The following is a 21,544-nucleotide window of genomic DNA, read 5'->3' on the forward strand; positions in this document are numbered from 1 at the left end:
AGTCTCAACCATTCCATCTAAAAACATTTGTACGTCCAACTTAAGAAGGCAAAATTTCTATCAATTCATACTCGTATCCACATTCGATACTTGCATAGGTCAACATCATGCCTTCAACCAAACACTTCAACATTCAAAAGAACCGCACTTCCATAAAACAATTCTCATTGACTCAACAGAGTTAAATCCGGAGGTTCCCATTCCTCAAAGATTGTAACTCGCGGTAACTGAACTTATTCTAATACGAACCTACAAGACAACTTTACGGTTCTAAGTACTACCTCTTCGAATATCCATCATCTAAGAAGTATAGTATGCTTGGCTAATACACGTATAACACTTAAAACACAGTATAAGTCAAATACAAGTCCATATTAACCAAGTTGTTACTACAGGGAAGGTATTCACGTTCCTAAAACGACCTAGCGGCCTAAACAACTCCCAACACTCACGCATACCCAATGACTTAGCCAATACCGAAGAGCACACGATGGGGATCCGCTGCAGACGGGCCATCACTCGGAAAGTATTGACACATCACCAAATATGCACCTTACGCTCTGATACCAAACTGTCACGCCCCGAATTTTGAATAACAAATTCAAATCCGAAACATGAATTAAACAACTTAAACAAATAAACGTTCTGAATTTTTTTTTCTCAGAAACAACCTCGCCACTCACGCTCAAATTCAAAACTCGAAGACCTCGAGTTAATTATTACAACTCACTCGTACAAAGTAAATTGTAAAGCTCTAATGAGCATAACAAACCTCACAACTGAAAATCAGAGTATTACAAAGCAGCTACTCTACACGGTTCGATCACCTTCCTGAATTCTCCAGTCCTGTAGGATTATCCGCTACACCGTTTGAATAGTGTACCGGGATTGCAACAACACAAAACCCGGTAAGCTTTTGACAGCCAGTATGAGTAAAAGAAAGAATGGTTGATTTATTATAACACAGTACTTTTAACTCAAGTAACAACCAACAATTTCAACATCCACAAAGAAAACCACAATCTCGATAATCGATCACCAAAATCATTAACTCCAAATCATTTGAAATCACACACAAAGAAATCAAATGAATCACTCATCTCTACTCTTAACAAGATGTCTTTATCCCCACAATACGGAATAATATTTCTCAACTTTCTACAAGTCTCATCCATCACTGCACTTCCCAATTAAACTAATAAGAACATTAATCATGCATAGAAAATTAATTCAGGAAATAACCAACACGCATAAAATCAGAAGTCATAGTAATCCCTGCATATAATTTAGTTCAGGAGATTACATTAAAATCAAACAATAAAATGAAAACGAGAAATAAACGGGAAATCGAACCATAGAAATGATCAAGGAAATAAATAGAGATAATAAACAATATAACCGAAAAAGAAGAAAAGAGAAAAAGAATAGAAATTTAAACAAAAGAATTAACAAGGAAATTAATTAAAAACATCATCAACTCACACTAATAAATCCATCCAAAACTCAACACCTTTTACCAAAAGGACTCTTACAAGTCACATCGTGACAAAATCATAGGAAATGTTAACCTAACAAATCATTATGAAATTCCGGTCCAACCTGGACACGTTGGCAGACAGACTAGAGCTCTAACTGATCGAAATCACTAACCGGGCCAAAGGCGTAATTACGATATATTGCCTGAGGATGCAACCTGCAAACCCCGGATCTTTAGGCCAACCTGACCCTTAGATCAAAACATTTAAGCGAGTCGCACTGGACCCAAAATGTTAAAACAAATCAAACGGAGAAATCACAACCTGTGACTCTCAAATCCTCAGACCACCGGTCGTCAGATTAAAACATTTAAAATGGTCATACCGGACCTGAAATGTTTCCCAACCCAAAAGGAGAAATCACAACCTGCAACTCCCCAAATCCTCAAACACTTTTCAAAACAATAGAAATACCATTTCCCACGACATATTGTTTCCCGAAAAGTCATACCCAAAAACAATATATGAACTCACTCACAAATATTGTTTGCATCACAACAATTCTACCAATACATATATGTTTCCGACATATGTAAATATTCAATTCAATAATCCACATACCACAATGCCACACCATCCATATATATATTCCACATAAATATATATATACGTAATTATCCGCTCAGGGATAATCACTAATACCAACTATAGTCCACACAATAAAATCGTGAAATTCATTTTTATAGTTTAAATACATTTTACTTACCTATGGACCGTAGTTGATCAAGCCCATATGATTTAAAACAAATATTTATTTCATAAATATTTTCACACAATTACGACAAAATAAAGTAATTAAATTTATTCGGTTCGTAATATGAACCACGTGAGGTTTACTCACCTCTGATCCAGCTGCGTCTTCTTAACAGCTCAATTAACAATCTCACGAATCGTCCGCCAAATAAATCCATCGATCACCTAATCCAATAATGATCTTAACTTAGCCAACAACTCAAAAGCACACATATACGGGAATCTGACGGTCGGATTCTAACTTATATAAAAATCCGACGGATGGATTCTCACAATCGCCTCCCGAATCACCATTTCTCAATTATACGAAGATCCAACGGTCGGATCTTCGTCCGTGACCACACAAAGTCATCGGGACAGTCATACGATCAACATATCAAATCTACAATTCCATCAGACGGTCTGATCTTCACAGATCACAAATCGAACGATCGAAATCGATCGAAACTTAAAAATTCATAACTTAATCATACGATATCCAAAAATTACGTGTAATATACCAAAATGATCGTATTGAAATATAGAATCTGAAAATGTACAGAAACCATATTTTTGATCCCCGGAGGTGGCCGGAAAGGGCCGCCGGAGTTAGTGGCAGAGCCGCCGCCGACCACCACCAATGGTGTCGGGGCCGGGCTGCTCTTCTTCCTCTCATCATGCTTAACAATTTTCATAACTACCATGTAAGCTGAAAATGACCGGAAGTGGTTGAAATTACCTAAAACAGTCGAGGTGGCCGGAATTTTTCCAAAAACCGGCGAGAATTTGCAGAAACTGGCGAAGCTCCGATCAACGTAAAAATGTCCTCCTTTCGCTTCGATTCCTTCAGGAGACTTGTTCAGAACTTAAAGACGAACTCACTGGTTCAAGAATCACTCAAAACGAAGCTCTACAGCTCGAGATATCTTGATCGAAAGCGTCGGTGGCCGGAAAATTTCCAGAATCCGGCGAGCTTGAATTCCGACGTAAAAACTTCAATTTCTCGCTTCGATCCCTCATGAAAGTTGTTCAGAACTTTAATCTGAGTTCACCAGCTCAATAATCACAAGAAATGATGGTCTGTAGCTCGAGATATACGGATCAAAAGGTGATTTTCGATCTAAATCGAGGCGAGCTCCGACGAACGTGAAAACGTTCACCCCAAGTGCGATCCTTCTCGGAGGATGATCAGAAGGTTGAGGCGAGTTCAACAAGCCAAGAATCTTGAAGATTGGTGGGCGGAAACTCGAGATATCGGCGTTGACTCAAAATCGACATCAAACCGGGTCGAGCTCCCCGCCGCCTGTACAGGCCGCGCCGCCATGCAAGGCTGCCACAGATGGCTTCAGAGGAGTGAGGTGAAGCTGCTGGACGTGGTTTCTCGTCCAGAGATGGCCGGAAGAGGAAGATAGACGCCGGCGAAGGGAAGAGGCCGACGCGGCTCGAGAGAGAGAAAAAGAGAACTGAGTTTCCAAAATGGAAAAAGAAAATATTTTTTTTTGGAATTTCCGAAAATGGAAGCTTTATACAAAACTGGAAACTTTTTCGAAAAATTATAATTAATTCATACGAACTCCGAATATTGCGTTCCACATATGCACGAGATCGTATCGCCGAGCTCTACAACTTTCACGAAGGAAGTTTTCCCAAATTTTGAACGTATAAAAAGTCAACTTTCGCGAGCCCCTAAATAACGTTCGTTTTTTCGAAAATTAATCGTTCGAACTAATTCCACAACTTCTCCGAGCCTCGTACTCGCTCCCACTATCGTGAAATCATTTCTAAAAATCCACGGAATTTAATTTGGATTTTTCGGGGTATTACAAGGAAACTCATCTCCCACCACCACCAAGTTCAGACCGATGACGCCGCCATCAGGGTTCGAACGCCGGACTTGTTAGCACGACAACCTCCGCTCACCATCCCAGCCAGAACCACCAAGCAGCCTCGAGCAAAACTCCCTCTGATGGAACAAGAGCAATAGCCTTGACTACCCGTCCGGCAGCAGATCCCACGACGACGGCAAGGCCAGAGGCCAGCCCATTCGTCCGAGCGCCTCCGGACGAGAAGGATTGCTCAGATCGGGACGCCGCCGGCTTTAGGGTTCTCTCGTGGAGAGTAGTCTGCTTATTAAATATATTAATCTACTTGAATGTACGTATTGGTATATTAATGTCCTGAAGAACTTTCCTTGTTAAAATATATCAAGACTTTTCACCTTAAGTGCTAATTGTTTGCGCGGGGAATGATAGGGAGCCTCAACGAGGCCTAAAATTTACGGCTTCAAATCCTATGTCTCATGCCATGTAAACAAATGGAAATTTTATTTTCAATTTCACATGATATATCTTGCCACATCATACTATTGCAACACCAACTCTTCCCTTTTGTGTTTCCTTTTAGATGTTAGGGGATGAATCAATGACATTAATGAATTTAATTAGATGACGAAAAAAAATATCTTCTATTAATTATGTATTAATTTAAGGGATATGTCTACAGATTCTTTGACCAATATTTTTTTTCATTTAATTAAATTATTTCCTAAAAATTTTCTTATTTCCAAATAGCATTAATATATTGAATTAGATGTCGAGAAATAGGCATTAACTTTTGTTTCCAAATATTGATTAATTTCATCCAAAAAATAGCAATTAATTATCGTCTACAACCTAATGATAACTTTTAAACCCTAGCTTTATTTGAGAAAAAGAATTTCACAAATTTCATTAAATACAAGATTTCTGGGTTTTTTGGTAGTTTATTATTTGAGTCCAAAATAATTTGGAGCCGTTAGATTTTGGAATGATAAGATTGTCTTTCTCTCAAGAATTACATGACATGAATATTTGACAAATAGGTGATGTGTGTAGTTGACATGGCATGACACTTAGAATTGAGGCCACAAATCGTAGGCCTCATTGAGGCCACAAATCATTTTCCTTGTTTGCGCTAATAGTACCCACTGTTTTCAAATTTTTTTTTTTTTGGAATTTGATCAGAACATTTAATACCACAATATATTGGGGCATCTTTAAGGTCTTAGATAGAGTTTTATAAAGAGAAATTTTAAATACACACCTCCAATTACTTAATACACACCCCATTCTCAATACACCACTCATTTAATTTATCATTCTAATATTTTACTAAATACACAACCCAAAGTACCGAAAATACCCTTAATCTCAAAAATCATGAAATATTCTATTATTTGACTATATTAAGGCTACTATTTAGTATGATCAGTATAGGTTGACGTTTTGTAAATGCCCATATTGATTACTTGTGTTAAATATTGGGAAATCCTTAAAGATTTATTACCGTTCCCTTCAAATCTTTAAACATGATAATAATAAACAAGATGAAGAACACACACCTCAACAATGTGTTTGGATGAAGGAAAAAGAGATGATATTTAAAATTAAAATAAGCAGTTCATAACTTCTTAATATGAATTATCTCGTTTGATATTCTATACTTGGAAATTATGAATTTCTCTATGGAAAGAAATGAATGAATTGATTGTCCGAATTCTTCACTTCAATTTCCATCAAAATATATATCATTTCAAATTTCCTTACAAAAGTTTACTTTTCTTACTTTATTAGTTTCCAAAGCAAGGTCATTTTTGTTTTCAATATTTTAACTTGTTTGAAATCTTCTTAATTTATTACAACCCAACAATGGAAATTGCAATTTATGGAATTCTAATTGATGGAGTGGTAGATTCCATCATTTTAAATTTCTCAAGAATTTATAATTATTTCATCCAAACACGACATAATTGAAGATTGTTGAGCGAGGTCTTAAGAATCTATGTCAATGGTCGAAATTGATATGATGAAGTGTGGAGAAGAAAGATATATTACAGCGTCTAGGGTTTAGAAGAAGAGACGTAAAAAAGAATATAGGCGTGACTCAATTTTTTTTCCATCTAATATATAGATGTCTGTTTTGGACATTTAACCTACCTATAAAATTTGATTTGAAATATAAAATAATAGGGATGTGTATTAAGTAAGTAGGGGTGTATTTAAAATTTCTTTTTTTATAAATCCTTCAATGCGGTGAAAAAGATATTGACTTCGCCTCTCTTTTTCAACGCAATATTTCTCAACTCAATATCCTAAAAAAATAAATGCAGTGAAAATGGACCAAAAATATGTTTTTGCAAAGATTTGTAAATTTTATGCATTAGTAAAACATAGTTTGATCGGATTGGGGATGGGGTGGCGCATCTTGCCGGTGTGGGGATAATGGACGGTTGGAGGGTCAGACTGCCCTTGCACGGCGTCAAGGGGGTGGCGGTGGAGCTGTCGGCGGCAGGACGAGAGGACTGCGTCGTGGCTTCTGCACTTCTCTTTTTAGGCTTGGGCTTGGTATCATATGGGCCTGGGCTTTGGCTCTAGGCCCAATTTATTTTTCAGTTTATTTATCTATTTTAATTTATTTTTCAGTGTATTTAGGTGGCTTTATGCCCATAATAATGTCCTACTCTAGGTTTGTAGGGCGAGGTGGACGCTGTCCCGGTTTATGCACCTTGAGTGCCTTGTCTGGCCTAGGGCGGCGGCAAACTTCTTGCATTGTCAAATGGTTGCAGCCTCCTAGTGGCAGAATGAAGTCAAGTGTCACCGGATTTATTTTTCGGTGGCAACATAGTGGGAAAGTTGATATTATTAGTCTATTATGGCTCCGGGTGAGCATTATCTTTCCGGTATGTCGCCAAATTTGTAAAGCAAATGGAGTAGCCAGATGTGCACTTTTTGCTAATTGGTGCGTGATAGAATATACAATATTAGTAGGGACTTCTGATATTATTTCGGAATGTTCTCTTAAGGCTTCTTATAATTTGGGGTTTATGCTTTATGTCCCCCCCCTTGTATTCTATGGTTTCATTAATGGTTATGGCTTAAGGGCAGCCGTTTTGGCCCTACCTCAAAAAAAAAAAAAAAAAACAACATAGTTTGATCAATCATGGCAACAATATTTGAGTAATAAAGAAAACATTTATTAACATGAGATAAAAGATTAGACTTGAAGTAATTTACAAAGAGATAATGAGATATGTGACAAAATTTCTTGAGGTTCAAGGTTCTAGCTCTTAAGAGGAAGCAACAGTTGTGACATCTTTGCTCGATCGGTTGTACTTCATGTGGCTCTTAACAAGTTGACCAGCTGCAATAGCTGACATCAGAGATAGCTCTCCAGCAAGAACAGAACCAGCCACAACACTAGCCAACTGCCTTGCGTTTGATCCTGGTGCCTCTCTGTTAGCACCCTTCACTCCAAGCAAGTTTAAACAAGCCGACTGCGATGCAAGTTGGGTACCTCCTCCTACTGTACCAACTTCAATAGAAGGCATGGTTACAGAGACGTGAAGATCCTTTCCATCATTGATGGCTTCCATCATGGTGATGCAGTGAGAACTCTCGATGTTCTGAGCAGGGTCTTGGCCAGTTGCAAGGTAGACTGCAGAAACAATGTTACTGGCATGAGCATTGAACCCACCAAGAGCACCAGCGATGGCAGAACCAGTAAGGTTCTTGAGCATGTTAAGCTCCACCAAGGCCGCCACGTTGGTTTTCAACACCTTTGTCACTATGTCTCCCTTGATCACGGCCTCACAAACCACAGATTTTCCACGACCTTCAATCCAGTTAACAGCAGCAGGCTTTTTGTCTGAGCAGTAGTTACCAGAAATGCCAATGACATCCATGTCAGGGAAGTCATTCTGGAGGAAATCAAGAACGTTTTGAACACCTTTAGAGACCATGTTCATCCCCATAGCATCACCGGTGCTGCAGCAGAATCTCATGTACAGGTTCTTCCCAGCAACGGCACACTTGACTGTCTGAAGTCTACCGAATCGGCTTGATTTGTTGAAAACCATGGAAATGGTTTCATAATTGGCAGGGTCTTCCATGAAGAACTTCAACTCAGCAGCTCTTTTAGCAGAGTTGAATCTGACAACAGGAGCTCTGGTCATTCCATCTTTCAATAGCACACTTGAAGCTCCACCAGACAAGTTAATAGCTTTGCAACCGCGGTTGGTACTCGCCACCAAGCAACCTTCAGTGGTGGCCATGGGGACAGAGAACTCTCTTCCATCAAGCATGAGAGGCCCAGCAATCCCGACAGGAATGGTAATATACCCAACTGGCATTTCGCAACACTGACCCAAGATGGACTCGTAATCAAAGCCTTCCAAAGGCAACCCCTCCAAAGACTTGCCTGTAACTCTCTGCAAAGCCTCACGCCTAATAGAAGCTGCCCTCTTGCAGTCGCCAAGCTTTGACTCCAGTGAGTATGAAGGAATGGTTCCGGCAACCACTGCCTTTATAATCTCTTCGTCTTTTTCAGTAGGTGGTGGTGTCTCGATCATTGCCTTTTCTTCAAACACTTTTGGGGCAACTTTAGGAACAGCTTTTGGTGAAGCAATCGGAGCCATTTTGGGAATTGAATAATCAATGGCCTGGCCACAAGGGATTTTGCGAGCATCCTCCTTAAGAATAATTTCTTCATCATCGTCGGCAGCCCAAATGTCATTACTGGGCTGGAGAATGAGGGACTGAACGAAATCCATGCCGAAGAAGCCAAGGAGGTAGATGAAGGATGCTACAAATGCAATGATCGCAACGATCTCGGAGAGATCTATGATATGAAGAGGAGTGTTGGTACGTATCTTCTCACGCCAGCTTGTGAGCAAGAAGTAGACGACGGAGAAAAAGAGGGTGAAGAAGACCGCATTTGTCAGGTACAGAGGCAGGGGCAAGGCGTCTGTGGCTTTGACGACATCCTTTTCATCGTCGACAAACTTGACTTTCATTTTTAAAGGCTTGCCTGACTTGGTGTTGTGCTCCATCGCCGATCTCTTTCCGACTTCCATCTTATGTGTTGGATGTGGAAGATGATAGACAAGCCGCCGTGGGTCAGACGGAAGAGATCGAAGAGAGAAAAGTAAGCTTTGGAAAACTGAACAAGAAGGCTTGAATTCCTGTTCTTGTTGTTTTCTGTGTTGGTTTTGAGTTTGATATAAAATGGAAGGAGGGAGGTCTATATATAGTGTTGGTTGCGAAGAGTTGTTAGGCGTGTGAGTAAGAGCTCGCGTGCGCAGTAGGAAGCTACGTACAGGGTCATCACTGAGAATGAGTGAAGAGTCAAACGAGTACGCCTATTATTGTATTCGTGGTGTTTAATTCTTTCTCGGCAATTTCTTACTCTCTTTGTCCCGGTATCTTTTCTCTTACCATATATTGCTCAACTCTGCGAATTTGTTGTCTTTATCTCCATCTTTGTTAATCAATTTTAGGGTTCTGGTATTTAAGGCAGACTACGCTCAAAATTTGACGAAAGAAAGAATAAGAAAAATGGTCAAGGTCTGTCCTCCATGATAGGGTTCTATCCTGATCGTTTTAGTGCTATTAGCCACTGTGGCCATTAATTTACTACAGTGTTTACCGGTCCATTTTCGACATGTTTTAAATTTTTCTGTTTCAAATTTTTAGTTTTCTACATGCACTTTACTTTCATGCAATCTTATTTTTAAAATTCCAAAAAAAAAAGAGCAACTTGCCGATGATCTAAACAATTGTGTGATCTGATCTCCTAGTTCTTCACTACTATATATATATGTTATGCCATTCTTGGTGCACTCCCTCATAAAATCGACTTTCACAAATAAAACTATGTCCTTCGGTTTTATCTTCATCTGTGGTGGGGGATGTGTCTCCCTTCTTTTATCTTATTGTATTATGAGAGTGAGGGTATTCCACAGTTTAGAGTTCGTCAATTTGTTCTTTTTTGGTTGTTGCTTCCAAAGATTTTGGTTAGATCCCCTCTTTTGTCATTCATTTTTTTAGAGTAATAAAACGCAATGTTAGGGAGGTTGTTCATGTGCTATCACTCATTTCATAAAATAAAATAATAAATAAATATATACTCTCAAAAGGGGTTTGAGGATCCTAACCTTTGAGGCCGGCCCCTACTAAAGTCTTTGCTTCCAAGGCAATTTGAATTTGAGATCGGGATTTGATTATTTTTGGGTTATAATCCATGATATGGCAGCTAAATCCGAGGTGCAAACTACTATTAGTACATAAAAACCTCACTAATTTCCTAGACAACGAGCTAGTTAGCACGTCCATGCACACTAAAAAAGTCAGATGAACTCGTGTAGACTTCTCAGTAGGAAAATGATTTGTGGCCTCAATTTTAGGTGTCATGCCATGTCAGCTACACCAATCACCTATTTGCCAAATCATGCCATGTAATTCTTGAGAAAAAGACAATCTTATCCTTCCAAAATCTAATGCCTCTAAATTATTTTGGTTTTCTTCTAAAAAAATTATTTTGGTTTTTCTTTCTTTTCATTATACTCATGCTCAGATTTAATCATTTAAACAACAAATTTTTTTCTTCAATCAAGAATAGAAAAAATTTCATGTAATTCAGTCAATAGATTTGTACATATATTCGATCAATAGATTTGCATAACACATGTATATGAATTTAAACTTTGTTGGATTCCTGCAAATTTTAAAAATATAATGTGAAAAATACATATTCATATGATTGTATATATGTATTCTTTTGCTCATTTTTTTTTCTCTATATGTAGCTAGGATTTAAACGTTATATTTGAGTTTATTTTTTTTCCTTATCGTTAGATTGTAGATGATAATTGTTGGCGGCTACTGACATGGAATATTTTCTTATTACCTCTTAATTTGGACATATGTATTTTTCAAATTCAATTTATTAATGCTATTTTTTGGATGAAATTAATCAATATTTAGAAACAAAAGTTAATGCCTATTTCTCGACACCTAATTCAATATATTAATACTATTTGGAAATCAGAAAAATTATAGGAAAAAGTTTAATTAAATGGAAAAAAAATATTGGTCAAAGAATCTGTAGACATATCCCTTAAATTAATACATAATTAATAGTTGATATTTTTGTTTTGTCACCTAATTAAATTCATTAACATCATTGATTCACCCCCTAACATCTAAAAGCAAATACAAAATGGTAAAGTTGGTGTGCAATAGTATGATGTGGCAAGATATATTATGTGGAGTTGAAAATAAAATTTATATTTGTTTACATGGCATGACACTAGGATTTGAGGCTATAAATCTTAGGCCTCATTGAGGCCACCTATCATTGCCCTCTCAGTTATCACATGTGCCACGTGGACATGCATGATCGATTCCCTTAGTTCACCGGGTCATCCACTATTCACTATTTTTTTATTTTCACCCTCTGGGTCACGAATACAATATATTTCGTGTCTTGGGTCACCCTGGATCACTTTCTGGGTCACCATGGTGACCTACACAGTGTATTTTGTGCCCTGGGTCACGAGCACAGTGTATTTCGTGACCCATAGAATGAAAATATACACTAAAAAGCAGTGAATAATAGGTGAGCCGGTGACCCAATGGGTGAACTTGCTCTTATACCAATTGAAGTTAGCATTAGAAAAATGAGAAACAAGTTTAGGGGATTGGTGATATTTCTTGGACGGAGTTGAAAATAGAACCATTAATTACAGCAAGATATACTAATGAAATTCAAACAAATTTCCTGCTTTTATAATCACGGATCGCCTAGACAGCCAACCAAAGAAGAATATATAGTTTGAGAAGAGTGACAGATCGAGTCAGTATTCGCCTAACTCCATAAGTCAAACATGTTTGATTAATGCTTCATGATTTGCAACTTGCTAGTGTGCTCAAGTAATTGCCTTAACATAATCTGAAAATCACTTTAAAAAGTCTATGGCCTCTTGTTCTTTTGGATCGATTGAGATTCGTGATTAATTGGCCAACAACCCCTGGCCTCTATAGTCTGAACTGGCTGGCGGGCGCCTATTTCCTTTACTAAGACTAAGAAATTCAATCCACTTCAAATATATGTGGTACGTAGTAGTAATACTAGTATATAACTATATATAACTCTGTGTACGTATTTCTGATTTGTTATAGTCCTCAGCACGAACTCTTACCCAGTCAACATCACAAGAAAGAATTATAAATTCTAGCTATATATGGTGCCGTAACTTCAACAATACAAATATTTTTGACAAAGACAAAAATGTTTTGACTCCTATAATTGATCATGTATGAATGATTCTGTTGATTGTGGATGTATAGCTGGCTTCTTTTCTGAGAAAGCCCATCCTATTTGTTTCTTCATTACAAACATTGAAGAAATTAAAAATCATTTTGATCGCCACGTTATGCGCGCAAAATGCAGAAATGATTTCATTGAGGGTGCAACCTAAAACGTGCACATATGAAATGAAATTTAATAATAGAATCGATCTACATTGGGTGAAGGAAGATCGATTACGTAGTAGTAGTAGAATGCAAAATCCAAATTGATCCTCCAAAATAAAATAATTTAACCGAGTCCACTGACTCAATAGTATAAATTGTTCACGCGTCATTTGAAAACTCCAAGTTTTTTTTTTTTGAGAAATTTGACTAGAAAATCCACCATACAACTATATATATATATATATATATATATATAGCTAGGTCGGCATGACGGCATTGGCTACAAGCCTACAAGCTAGAGCGGTTCTCTTTTTTTTAGTCTTATAATCATATATATATATTCCAGCAGCCGCTTCTTCGTTCATCTGTTTTCGTCTGCTTTGTTATTTTTCTGCAGTTGAAGCAGTACGTACTACTTCATTTTGTTTTAATCCTTTGCTTGTTTAGTTCTCTAGAGATTCTTATTTGCAGCCTTGACGGTATGATGACTTTAAAAACATAAAATCAGGTTTGAATGATTCAACAGTCCAAAGCCTGGTATATATTTAATTTGATCTGATAATAACAAGAGTACTAGAGGAAAAAGAGATTACGTACCTAATATTATTTTCCCAGTTCACACTGGCCATGCCAGTTGCTCAGAATATTAACAACGTGCATGCTGAACTTATATTTCGTAACCGTGTTGGGTGCCGTTATGAAGGCTAACAAGCTGGATCACTGACACTCTGACAGAAGATTCAGAAAGATCTTCATTATTGCTTTAGGTTTTTTAATAGGTGAAGTAACATTATGTACGTAACATGACAAAAAAAAAAGGGAAAACATCACAAACCATACATCGACTTTAGGCATTTCTACACTTTAGTATACTAACTTTCATAACTATATATAACATTAGTATATCAAGTTTGCCCCAATTTTTTATTTTGGCGTACGCCGCTAACTTTTCCGTTATCTATTCAGTTACCAAAAAAAAAAAACTGACAAAGTGTAGTGGGCTCATACTTTTGAGTTTATTCATTTGACATATTGCAGGTATAAGCCTATCCTCTATACTCGAAGGTAAACAGTTAATTTTACTATTCATAATTTCAATCCTTTCCATACTAGATTTACTTACTATTTGCAGCAGAACTAGTAAAGGATTAGCAGAAGAAAAAGAAAAATTGAGAAAGTTAGAAGATTTTAGATCAAAGGCTTAAAAGAGAAACTCCAGGTTAATGGGATATTATCTTCACAGTCCAGAAAAAAATTTATAAAGTCGAGAAAAATATTAGTGAAATTAAAGAAACTTTTGAAGAGGAACAAAAGCCTCTTGATTATTTGAGCATCGGTTAGATCCGTCTAAACTGGTATTAGAGCTTGCTGAGAAAGTTAAAAAAAATCCCTAATGGGGACAATGTCTGAATTAATTATAGAGAAGTTGAACTCTCTATTAAAATCTTCTGATGAGAAACATCAGAATCTGATAAATGAATTATCTAGATCTCAAGATCATCATCTAGAAAAATTACCAGATATAATCTCCTAATTAGAAAAATTAGAAAATAAACTAGATTATATCAAAGATCTTCCTAAAAGGGCAGAAGAACAGCTAATCAGTGTTAGCAGAAAAATCATAGAACAAAAAGAAATATTGGATTCTATGAAACAATTACTAAAGAATAAGAAAAGTCTTCCAGTAAAATCCAAGAAATCTAATGGATTCAAACCATTAGAGAAACCTATGAAGAATCTTGTTCCAAATATGATTTTTCCAGAACCTACAAGAAGTTTGACTAGCATCAAATATGAAAAACCAAAACACTTGGTAGAAAGAGATGCTAAAATAATGAGCATCTTTGGAAAAAAAGAAAGGAGTACAACTCCTAAATGCAAAAGAATTCGAATACAACGAAATAGAACAAGAGGTAAAAAAACTCTTCAATTCCAAAACTAGATTTCAAATAAATCTATAAAAGAGGAAAATTTGAACTGATGGATAGCCACCATTTCAAATTATTGGAATTTACAACTCCATCGACAGCAGGAGAAACAAATCTCTTAATGATCACTCCTCAAGAAGTTGCTAGAGCAAAAGAAAAAAATTATCAATTCATGCATATTGGAGTAGTCCAAGTTGGAATAAAAACTCTTGTTCGAGAAGACATAAACTGTTCAGTCCTATGTGTCTTACAAGACAATAGACTAACAAATTTTCAAGCTAGTTTACTGGGAACACTTGAATCATCTTTATGCAATCAAGTGGCATATTTCATCTGTTTCCCAAACTTCTCAACAAGCTTGAAAGATGCTACTCACTGTTTAAGATTAAGAGTCAAGACAGATGGCATAACAATGAAAGAAAATATGCAAGAACTTGCAATAGAATACAGAATATACTATAAACTGATGAGTACCACAATAGAACCTAAGACAAGGATATCGAATATCCCAGGTCTTACTACTGAGTTTCTCACTAGCCAAAAGAATCATTGGCAACAAATACACAAGGTTACTTGGAATGAAGTAACTTTTCCAATCGAATGGAAATTATCTAGTCCAAAGAAACCACCAGAAAGTGCTACAGCAGCAATTTATGAAAACAGAAAAACTGGGGATATCAATCTAAAATTTGATGATCACAGAAAAAGTGATGTATGTCCTGAGAACATCAGGATAAACAAAAATTTCAGAAGATGCAACAACATTATAGAAGCAAGTACCAGTGGTACTAAATTAATTATAGAAGAACTAACATATCCTATTACTGAAGAAAAACTAGAGGCTGATCTAAATAGACCAGTAAATATGCTTAGAGCAGAAAAGCTCTATGAACTATATGATGAAGCAGAATCTTGCAAAGACACAACACGATTAGAACAACTAATCAAAGAAATAAAGAATTTCAGAGTATGAAAGGTATGAAAAGTCCTTCCCTATCAAGATATAGAAATGGAAGAAGGAGAAAACTCCAATTCCAAAATTATCATCACTAGAGAAAAGGGAAACTAAAACTCCCTATACAGAAAGCACCTATAGACAGAAAAGAAGAAAGAAACTCTCAAAGATACGTCCCAGAAGACAATCGGCCTAGACTACCAATTACAAATTACGGTATATGGTTGAATTTAGACAAAGCTCTAGATAAAAGAAAAGCTATTGACCAATGGGCAGATAGCCTCATGATGGTTGCTGCTCTGACCCTTGGAAAGTTTGAAGCACCAGATCTTCAAGTATATTTTGAAACTACTCTCACTGGAGTAGCCAAGAAATACTACTTCTCTTTTAAAGAAACTGAAAGAGGAAAAGAATGATTAGAACATATCAAAAAATTGAAATCACCATATGATTTTGCAGTACCTCTGTATGACCAATTTTGTGGAGATCTCTCAAACATAAGTGAAAAGGCCAAAGAATCAGCCAAATCAAACATTTATTCTCTCAAGATTTACGACATGTGATATTTTGAAGAGTATTTAAATGAATTTCAGGAATACTATTGTACAATAGGTGAACTAGAAAACACTGATCTAGTAAACCTGTTACACAGAAAACTTCCCGAACCATGGAGAACAGCTATGAGAGAAAATATAGCTGAAAAATCAATTGAAAGATTTTTAGTAGGAGGAATGGCTAATAGAAATAGACAATTACTGAGAGAACAATGCAAAGCAAATATAAGAGACAAAATGGCCAAGAAACAACTCAAAGGAGTTGAAACTTTTGTTATGGAATTCTGGATATGACTACCAACTAGGGATGCCGTGAGTCCAAGTTCCACAATAAAAGAAAAGAAAAATATCATTCAAAACGGTTCAGAAAGAATGAAAACAAAAAAAATTGGAAGTTTAAGAAAAGCCCCAACTTCAAGAAACATGATGGAGATCCAAAAAAGAAATTCTTCAAAAAAAAAGAATCATCAAAGCAACCATCAGAATAAACCAAAAAAGAAAGCATGCAGATGCTGGTTATGCAAAGCTGAAGGACATTATGCCAAAGAATGTCTAGAAAAAAATAAAAGATCTACAAAAGCTCTATTTGAAGATTATGAGCTTATAGTAGAAACAACAAATATTTTACTACGAAGTAGCTTATTCTGATGAAGAAGATGATAACAGGTCAGTTTACTCTGCCTGGTCAGAGGAAGAAGACCCATCTGATTCCAAAAGTGATTCAGAAATAGATTATTTAGAATCAAGACAAATGCATATTCTTAAAGTAAAAAACTGGGAAGAAAGTAAGACAGAAGAAATGATGTCTTCATATCAGGTTAACCATAGTACATTCATTTGTAACTATTATCTATGTCATGAAAAGAATGGACTTCCTATGTTTTGTGAAGAGTCGAAAAAGACTTATCACAAACAATGCTTCATACCTGAAGCAAGAAGAAAAACAAAGAATGGCGCCATAAGCTAATTAGTAGAACAAGAATACGAAGAGTATTTTTGTGAAAAGAAGGGTTCAGAAGTTTTAGATCATAAAACTACTGAAACTATTGTTCTATCTTCTCCAAAAATAAATGAAGAAAAGATATGAGAAAATATAGTACTAGTCGAACTAGAAAAAAATCCGAAAGAAGAATGTAAACCTTTCGTACCACAAGAACAACCTCAAGATGAGCTTCAACAATCAAAAGTAATCTCTACTAGTAAATATAGCAACTATATAGAGATTGGATTAAAATTCCCTGATCACAGAAAATATCATCTACAGGCATTTAGGCCTGGGCATAAGTCGGGGCGGGTCGGTTTGAGGCCCAAACTGACTCCGACCCGATTCCATCGGTTTGGCCCATTTTCAGACCGACAACCGAAAGTTATTGGGCTAGGCCGAAAATTCGTTTGGGCCGAATTTCCGGTTCAGCCCGGTTCGGTTGTGGACTGCACCGATTCAGTCTTGGCCCATTTTCAAAGATTTTACCTAATAAATTCTAAGCATTTTCAACAATTCTAAGCAATCAAACATCCAAACAGGAAACAATTTAAACTTCAAAAGATCAACAGATACAAGTCCATTAGTCCATCACCACTACTTAGTTACATTCCAAACTCCAAATTCCCAAACTTGAAACAGAACAAAGTTCGATTCCATCATCACTACTTAAGTACTTAGGTACATGCCAAAGTCCCATCAGCAAGTGTCTTTTTAAGCAAATAAAATATAAAACAAAAGGAGAGTGCAGCTCCTAAACTTCACCCATCATTGATGACTCCATGCCATGTCTCCCACTCTCCATCAGAGAGTTTCAGCAGGAAGGTCATCTACAACACATGATACCCCTGAATCTACAAGATTTCCCAAATCGGACAGTCATAATTCAACATTTGAATGAACTTCAGGTCTACATACAAAGTCAAGAAATCAAAGAAATTAAAAGTTACACAAACTAACATAAAAATGTACATGCTTCCATCTTTTCCAATTCAGAGTACTGCTCCATTTCATCCCTAGTAGGCTCTTTGAACAACGGCTTACTTGTAGCCCTCAACCAGTCATTTGAACAAACAAGGGCCTCGACCATTTTAGGGGTCAAACTTGACCTAAATGGATCCACAATCCGCTTTCCAAGACTGAATGCGCTTTCGGAAGCTACTGTTGATGCAAGTACAGCCAAAACATCTCTCGCAATCTGCGACAGAATTGGAAATCTTGCAGCATTTTCTTTCCACCATTCTAACAGCTGAAAGCTTTGATTTGTAGGGTATTCGGATGGCTCCAGCAGGTATTTATCAACCTCATTCTTGATCTCGACAACATCCTTTTGCTGCCTAAGCTTCATGAACTCAATCATGCTTGCTGCATAGCTGTCCTCTTCCACAGTACTTGCATATGCAGCGTCAAACCTAGGCTGAGTTTAAGAGAAAGATGCTTGTGCTGCCTCTAGATCATTTTCTGCATACTCAACGAAGAGCTGCATAAACATGCTCTTCACTTCATTCACCATCAAAGTCACCATGGAAATGTCTTGCTGCAGTTTTGGAAAAAAATATTCCAAGTACAACAGCTTGTACCTAAAAACAAAAAATTGAAAATCAAAATTGCAGCAATGTTCCAGAATGTGCAGAAAACATAAATTAAGGTGCAGCTTTTTAATACCAAGCAAAAGTACCTTGGATCCAAAACAACAGCTACCAAAAGTATCTTGTTCAACTCCTCAAGCCTCCCCTAATATTTGTCGAACTTTTTCTTCATTGAATTCCCGATGCTCACCATCAATGCATCATCACCTTGTCAAAACAGAAATCATGCAATGTTATATTTAGAAAAAAAGAAAACTGACAAGTAAAAAAAAAACAGAATTTGTGCAAATGTGCAATGATATTTACCTTTAGTACACTTGTCTAACTCTCCAATGATGGTGCACATCCAAAGCAATGGTTGGTTTGTAGTCACAACTTGTGTCCCACTAAACTTAAGTGTTGCCTCGTAAAATATCTTCAAGAACTTGACCAGCCTCGCAGCTTTCTCCCAATCAAGACCAATTGAAGGTCCAGCTCTCTTCTTCCCACCAACCCTCTCATTGAAATAGGATTCAAACTGTGAATCATCATCCTCCATCCTAAGAAAAGCTTTCCGATACTTGATTGCTATGTCTAGCATGAAATAAGTCGAGTTCCATCTAGTGCACACATCTAAAGGCACTATCCCCCCCTTATGGTCAATTTTTTCTTGGGCAGCACACTTTCGAAACTTCTCTAGCCTAGCTGGACTTGACCTAATGTACTTTACGCAGTTTCTAATCCCCTCAATTGAAGAATCCAGCTCATCCATCCCATCCTTAACTTAATAGTTAAGGATGTGGCAGCAGCACCTCAAATGTAGAAACTGCCCACCCAAGACCAACTCTTTCCAATTTTCGATCTTTTCTCTCATGTAATCTAAAGCCACTTGATTAGGAGAAGCATTATCCACCACAATACAGAAAATTTTCTCTATTCCCCACCCAATTAAACAAGTCTCCACTAGCTGCCCTATTGCTTTGCCCCTATGGTTTGGTATCACACATAAATTAAGGATTCTTTTGTGCAGAACCCATTCATCATCAATGAAGTGGGCTGTGAGAACCATATAGTTGATATTTTGGACCGAAGTCCAAGTATCAGTGGTTAGGCCGAGACACTCTTTGACCATAAGTGGCTAAAATATTTTTGATCCTAGTCTTCTCCGACAGATACAAATCCCATATATCCCTAGCAATTGTCCTGTGGGACAATAGCTTAAACTGTGGCTGCACACTCTTCATGAATCAATGAATCCCTGCCCCTCAACAAAGCTAAAGGGAAGTTCATCCCTAATTACCATCCTAGCACAAGGTACCCTAGCAACATCCGGATCACAAATCCTTGCAACTAGCTTCCCCCCATTATCTACCGAATCAAAAACTAGGTTTTTCTATTTTTTTGCAGGTATATAAAGGGGACACTTCTTACACTGATAAAGCATGTGAGTTCTCATCGAACTCGTGCCATTTGACTTTGTGTGGCAGTAGTATGTCTGCGGACAGTAGTTGCATTTTGCCCTCGGCTTCACCAACTTTGAACCGTCAGGATTGAGCAACTGCGTGAAATGCTCCCATGCCACGCTCTTGTTCTTCCTCTTTGCAGCAGACTGAACTAGTGGCTCTGTAGCAGGGGTGGCAGCAGTAGAAGGTGGAACCGTGGCACTGGATGCAGGGGTTGCAGCATTGGTTCCAATTCAATGCTGCTTCCAGTGATCTCAGTCCTGGCTCCTTGATTTGGAATCAACGAATCATCCATCAGCTATCCTGCACCATGAACCCAAAATATTATCAATTTCAAAAAGAATAAATAAACTACAGTCATTTTATCAATAACCACATATTATCAACCCAACAAATTATCTCACCATCAGTTTCTCATATCTCAATTACCATAAAACCCTTCTGAAACCCAGAGTCTTAAACCCACATCACAAATCGGTGAGATCAGCAGATCACAGTTTATCGCAGAATCACAAAACCACATATCATTAACCAAACAAGTATCATAGTTTATCACCCAATCACAGATCATAAAACCGTTTAACAAAAGCCCTAATTCAAAACTTTAAAACACAAATTACAAACCCACAAACAGTGAAACTTCAAACCCTAATCCCAAAACGGCAACATATTAACAATCAAAATATGAACACACACACACACAATACTGACAATAGTGTTCGAGATCCCTACATCAGAAAATCAAGACACAAAATAAAAAAATTTAAATGAAAAGAGAGGGGCCGACCCGATCTGGAAGAGAGGGAGAGTGAACGGCGAGAGCGAGAGCGAGAAGAAGAGGTGAGAGCGAAAGCGAGAAGAAGAGGTGATCGATGTTGAATGACTTGAATCAGTTGATCGCTGGAATGAGAGCGGCTAAGAGTGAGTATTTGAGAAGTGCTTAGGAAATGAGAGAGAGAGAGAGAGAGGCGGAAATGTAAAACAACAAAGACAGATTTGCTGAAGAGATAATTGCTCTATTGATCTGTAGCACATATATACAATAATACAGCTTGATTCTAGGATACAAAAAGAGAAAGCTATTCTAGCCCTATTAATGTCTAATAATACAGAATCAATGTGATGATATTGAGTGAATGTGTTAAATGTTGACAGCTATACAAGATGCTAATTTTGCTCTACTTTCCAACAGGAAATGAGGTCGCTCGATTAGGTGTCTAGGGTTTTCTAAGGTCGAGTGATCTGGTGTGGTGTAGTCTACTCAGCCCTTGTGATTCACCAGTCATCTGAAGACATGTATAAAATATATATATATAAATAATTAAAATATATTTATTTAAATATCGGTTCGGTCCGGTTTAAACCGGTCGGTCCAAGATTCAAAACCGAGCCCGACCCGGTTCACACCCAGTTCGGTCCGGTTCTGTCAACTTTCAGTCACAAAGTCATCGGTTCAGTTACCGAACCGGAAAAACCGGCGCGGTTCGGTCGGTTTTCAGCCTCAATTCGGTTTTTTGTCCACCCCTACATGCATTCGT

At 37.3% G+C, this 21,544-nt stretch overlaps 1 protein-coding gene and 1 long non-coding RNA gene across 2 annotated transcripts; both read right to left on the reverse strand.

Annotated features, from left to right (window-relative positions):
• Nucleotides 1–615: 615 nt before the first annotated feature.
• LOC133735520 (uncharacterized) lies at nt 616–3,038 on the reverse strand. Its single transcript, XR_009859078.1, has 3 exons — nt 3,007–3,038; nt 2,377–2,453; nt 616–861 (listed from the first exon to the last, which is right to left on the reverse strand). It is a non-coding gene; the product is annotated as an uncharacterized LOC133735520 (long non-coding RNA).
• A 4,218-nt stretch (nt 3,039–7,256) lies between these two features.
• Nucleotides 7,257–9,302, reverse strand: LOC133738675 (3-hydroxy-3-methylglutaryl-coenzyme A reductase 1-like). The gene has a single exon (XM_062166257.1). The coding sequence runs from the start codon at nt 9,154–9,156 to the stop codon at nt 7,372–7,374; it is 1,785 nt and encodes a 594-aa protein (XP_062022241.1). The 5' UTR covers nt 9,157–9,302; the 3' UTR covers nt 7,257–7,371.
• Nucleotides 9,303–21,544: the final 12,242 nt, after the last annotated feature.

This window comes from Rosa rugosa, chromosome 3 (assembly GCF_958449725.1).
Source record: "Rosa rugosa chromosome 3, drRosRugo1.1, whole genome shotgun sequence".
NCBI lineage: Eukaryota > Viridiplantae > Streptophyta > Magnoliopsida > Rosales > Rosaceae > Rosa > Rosa rugosa.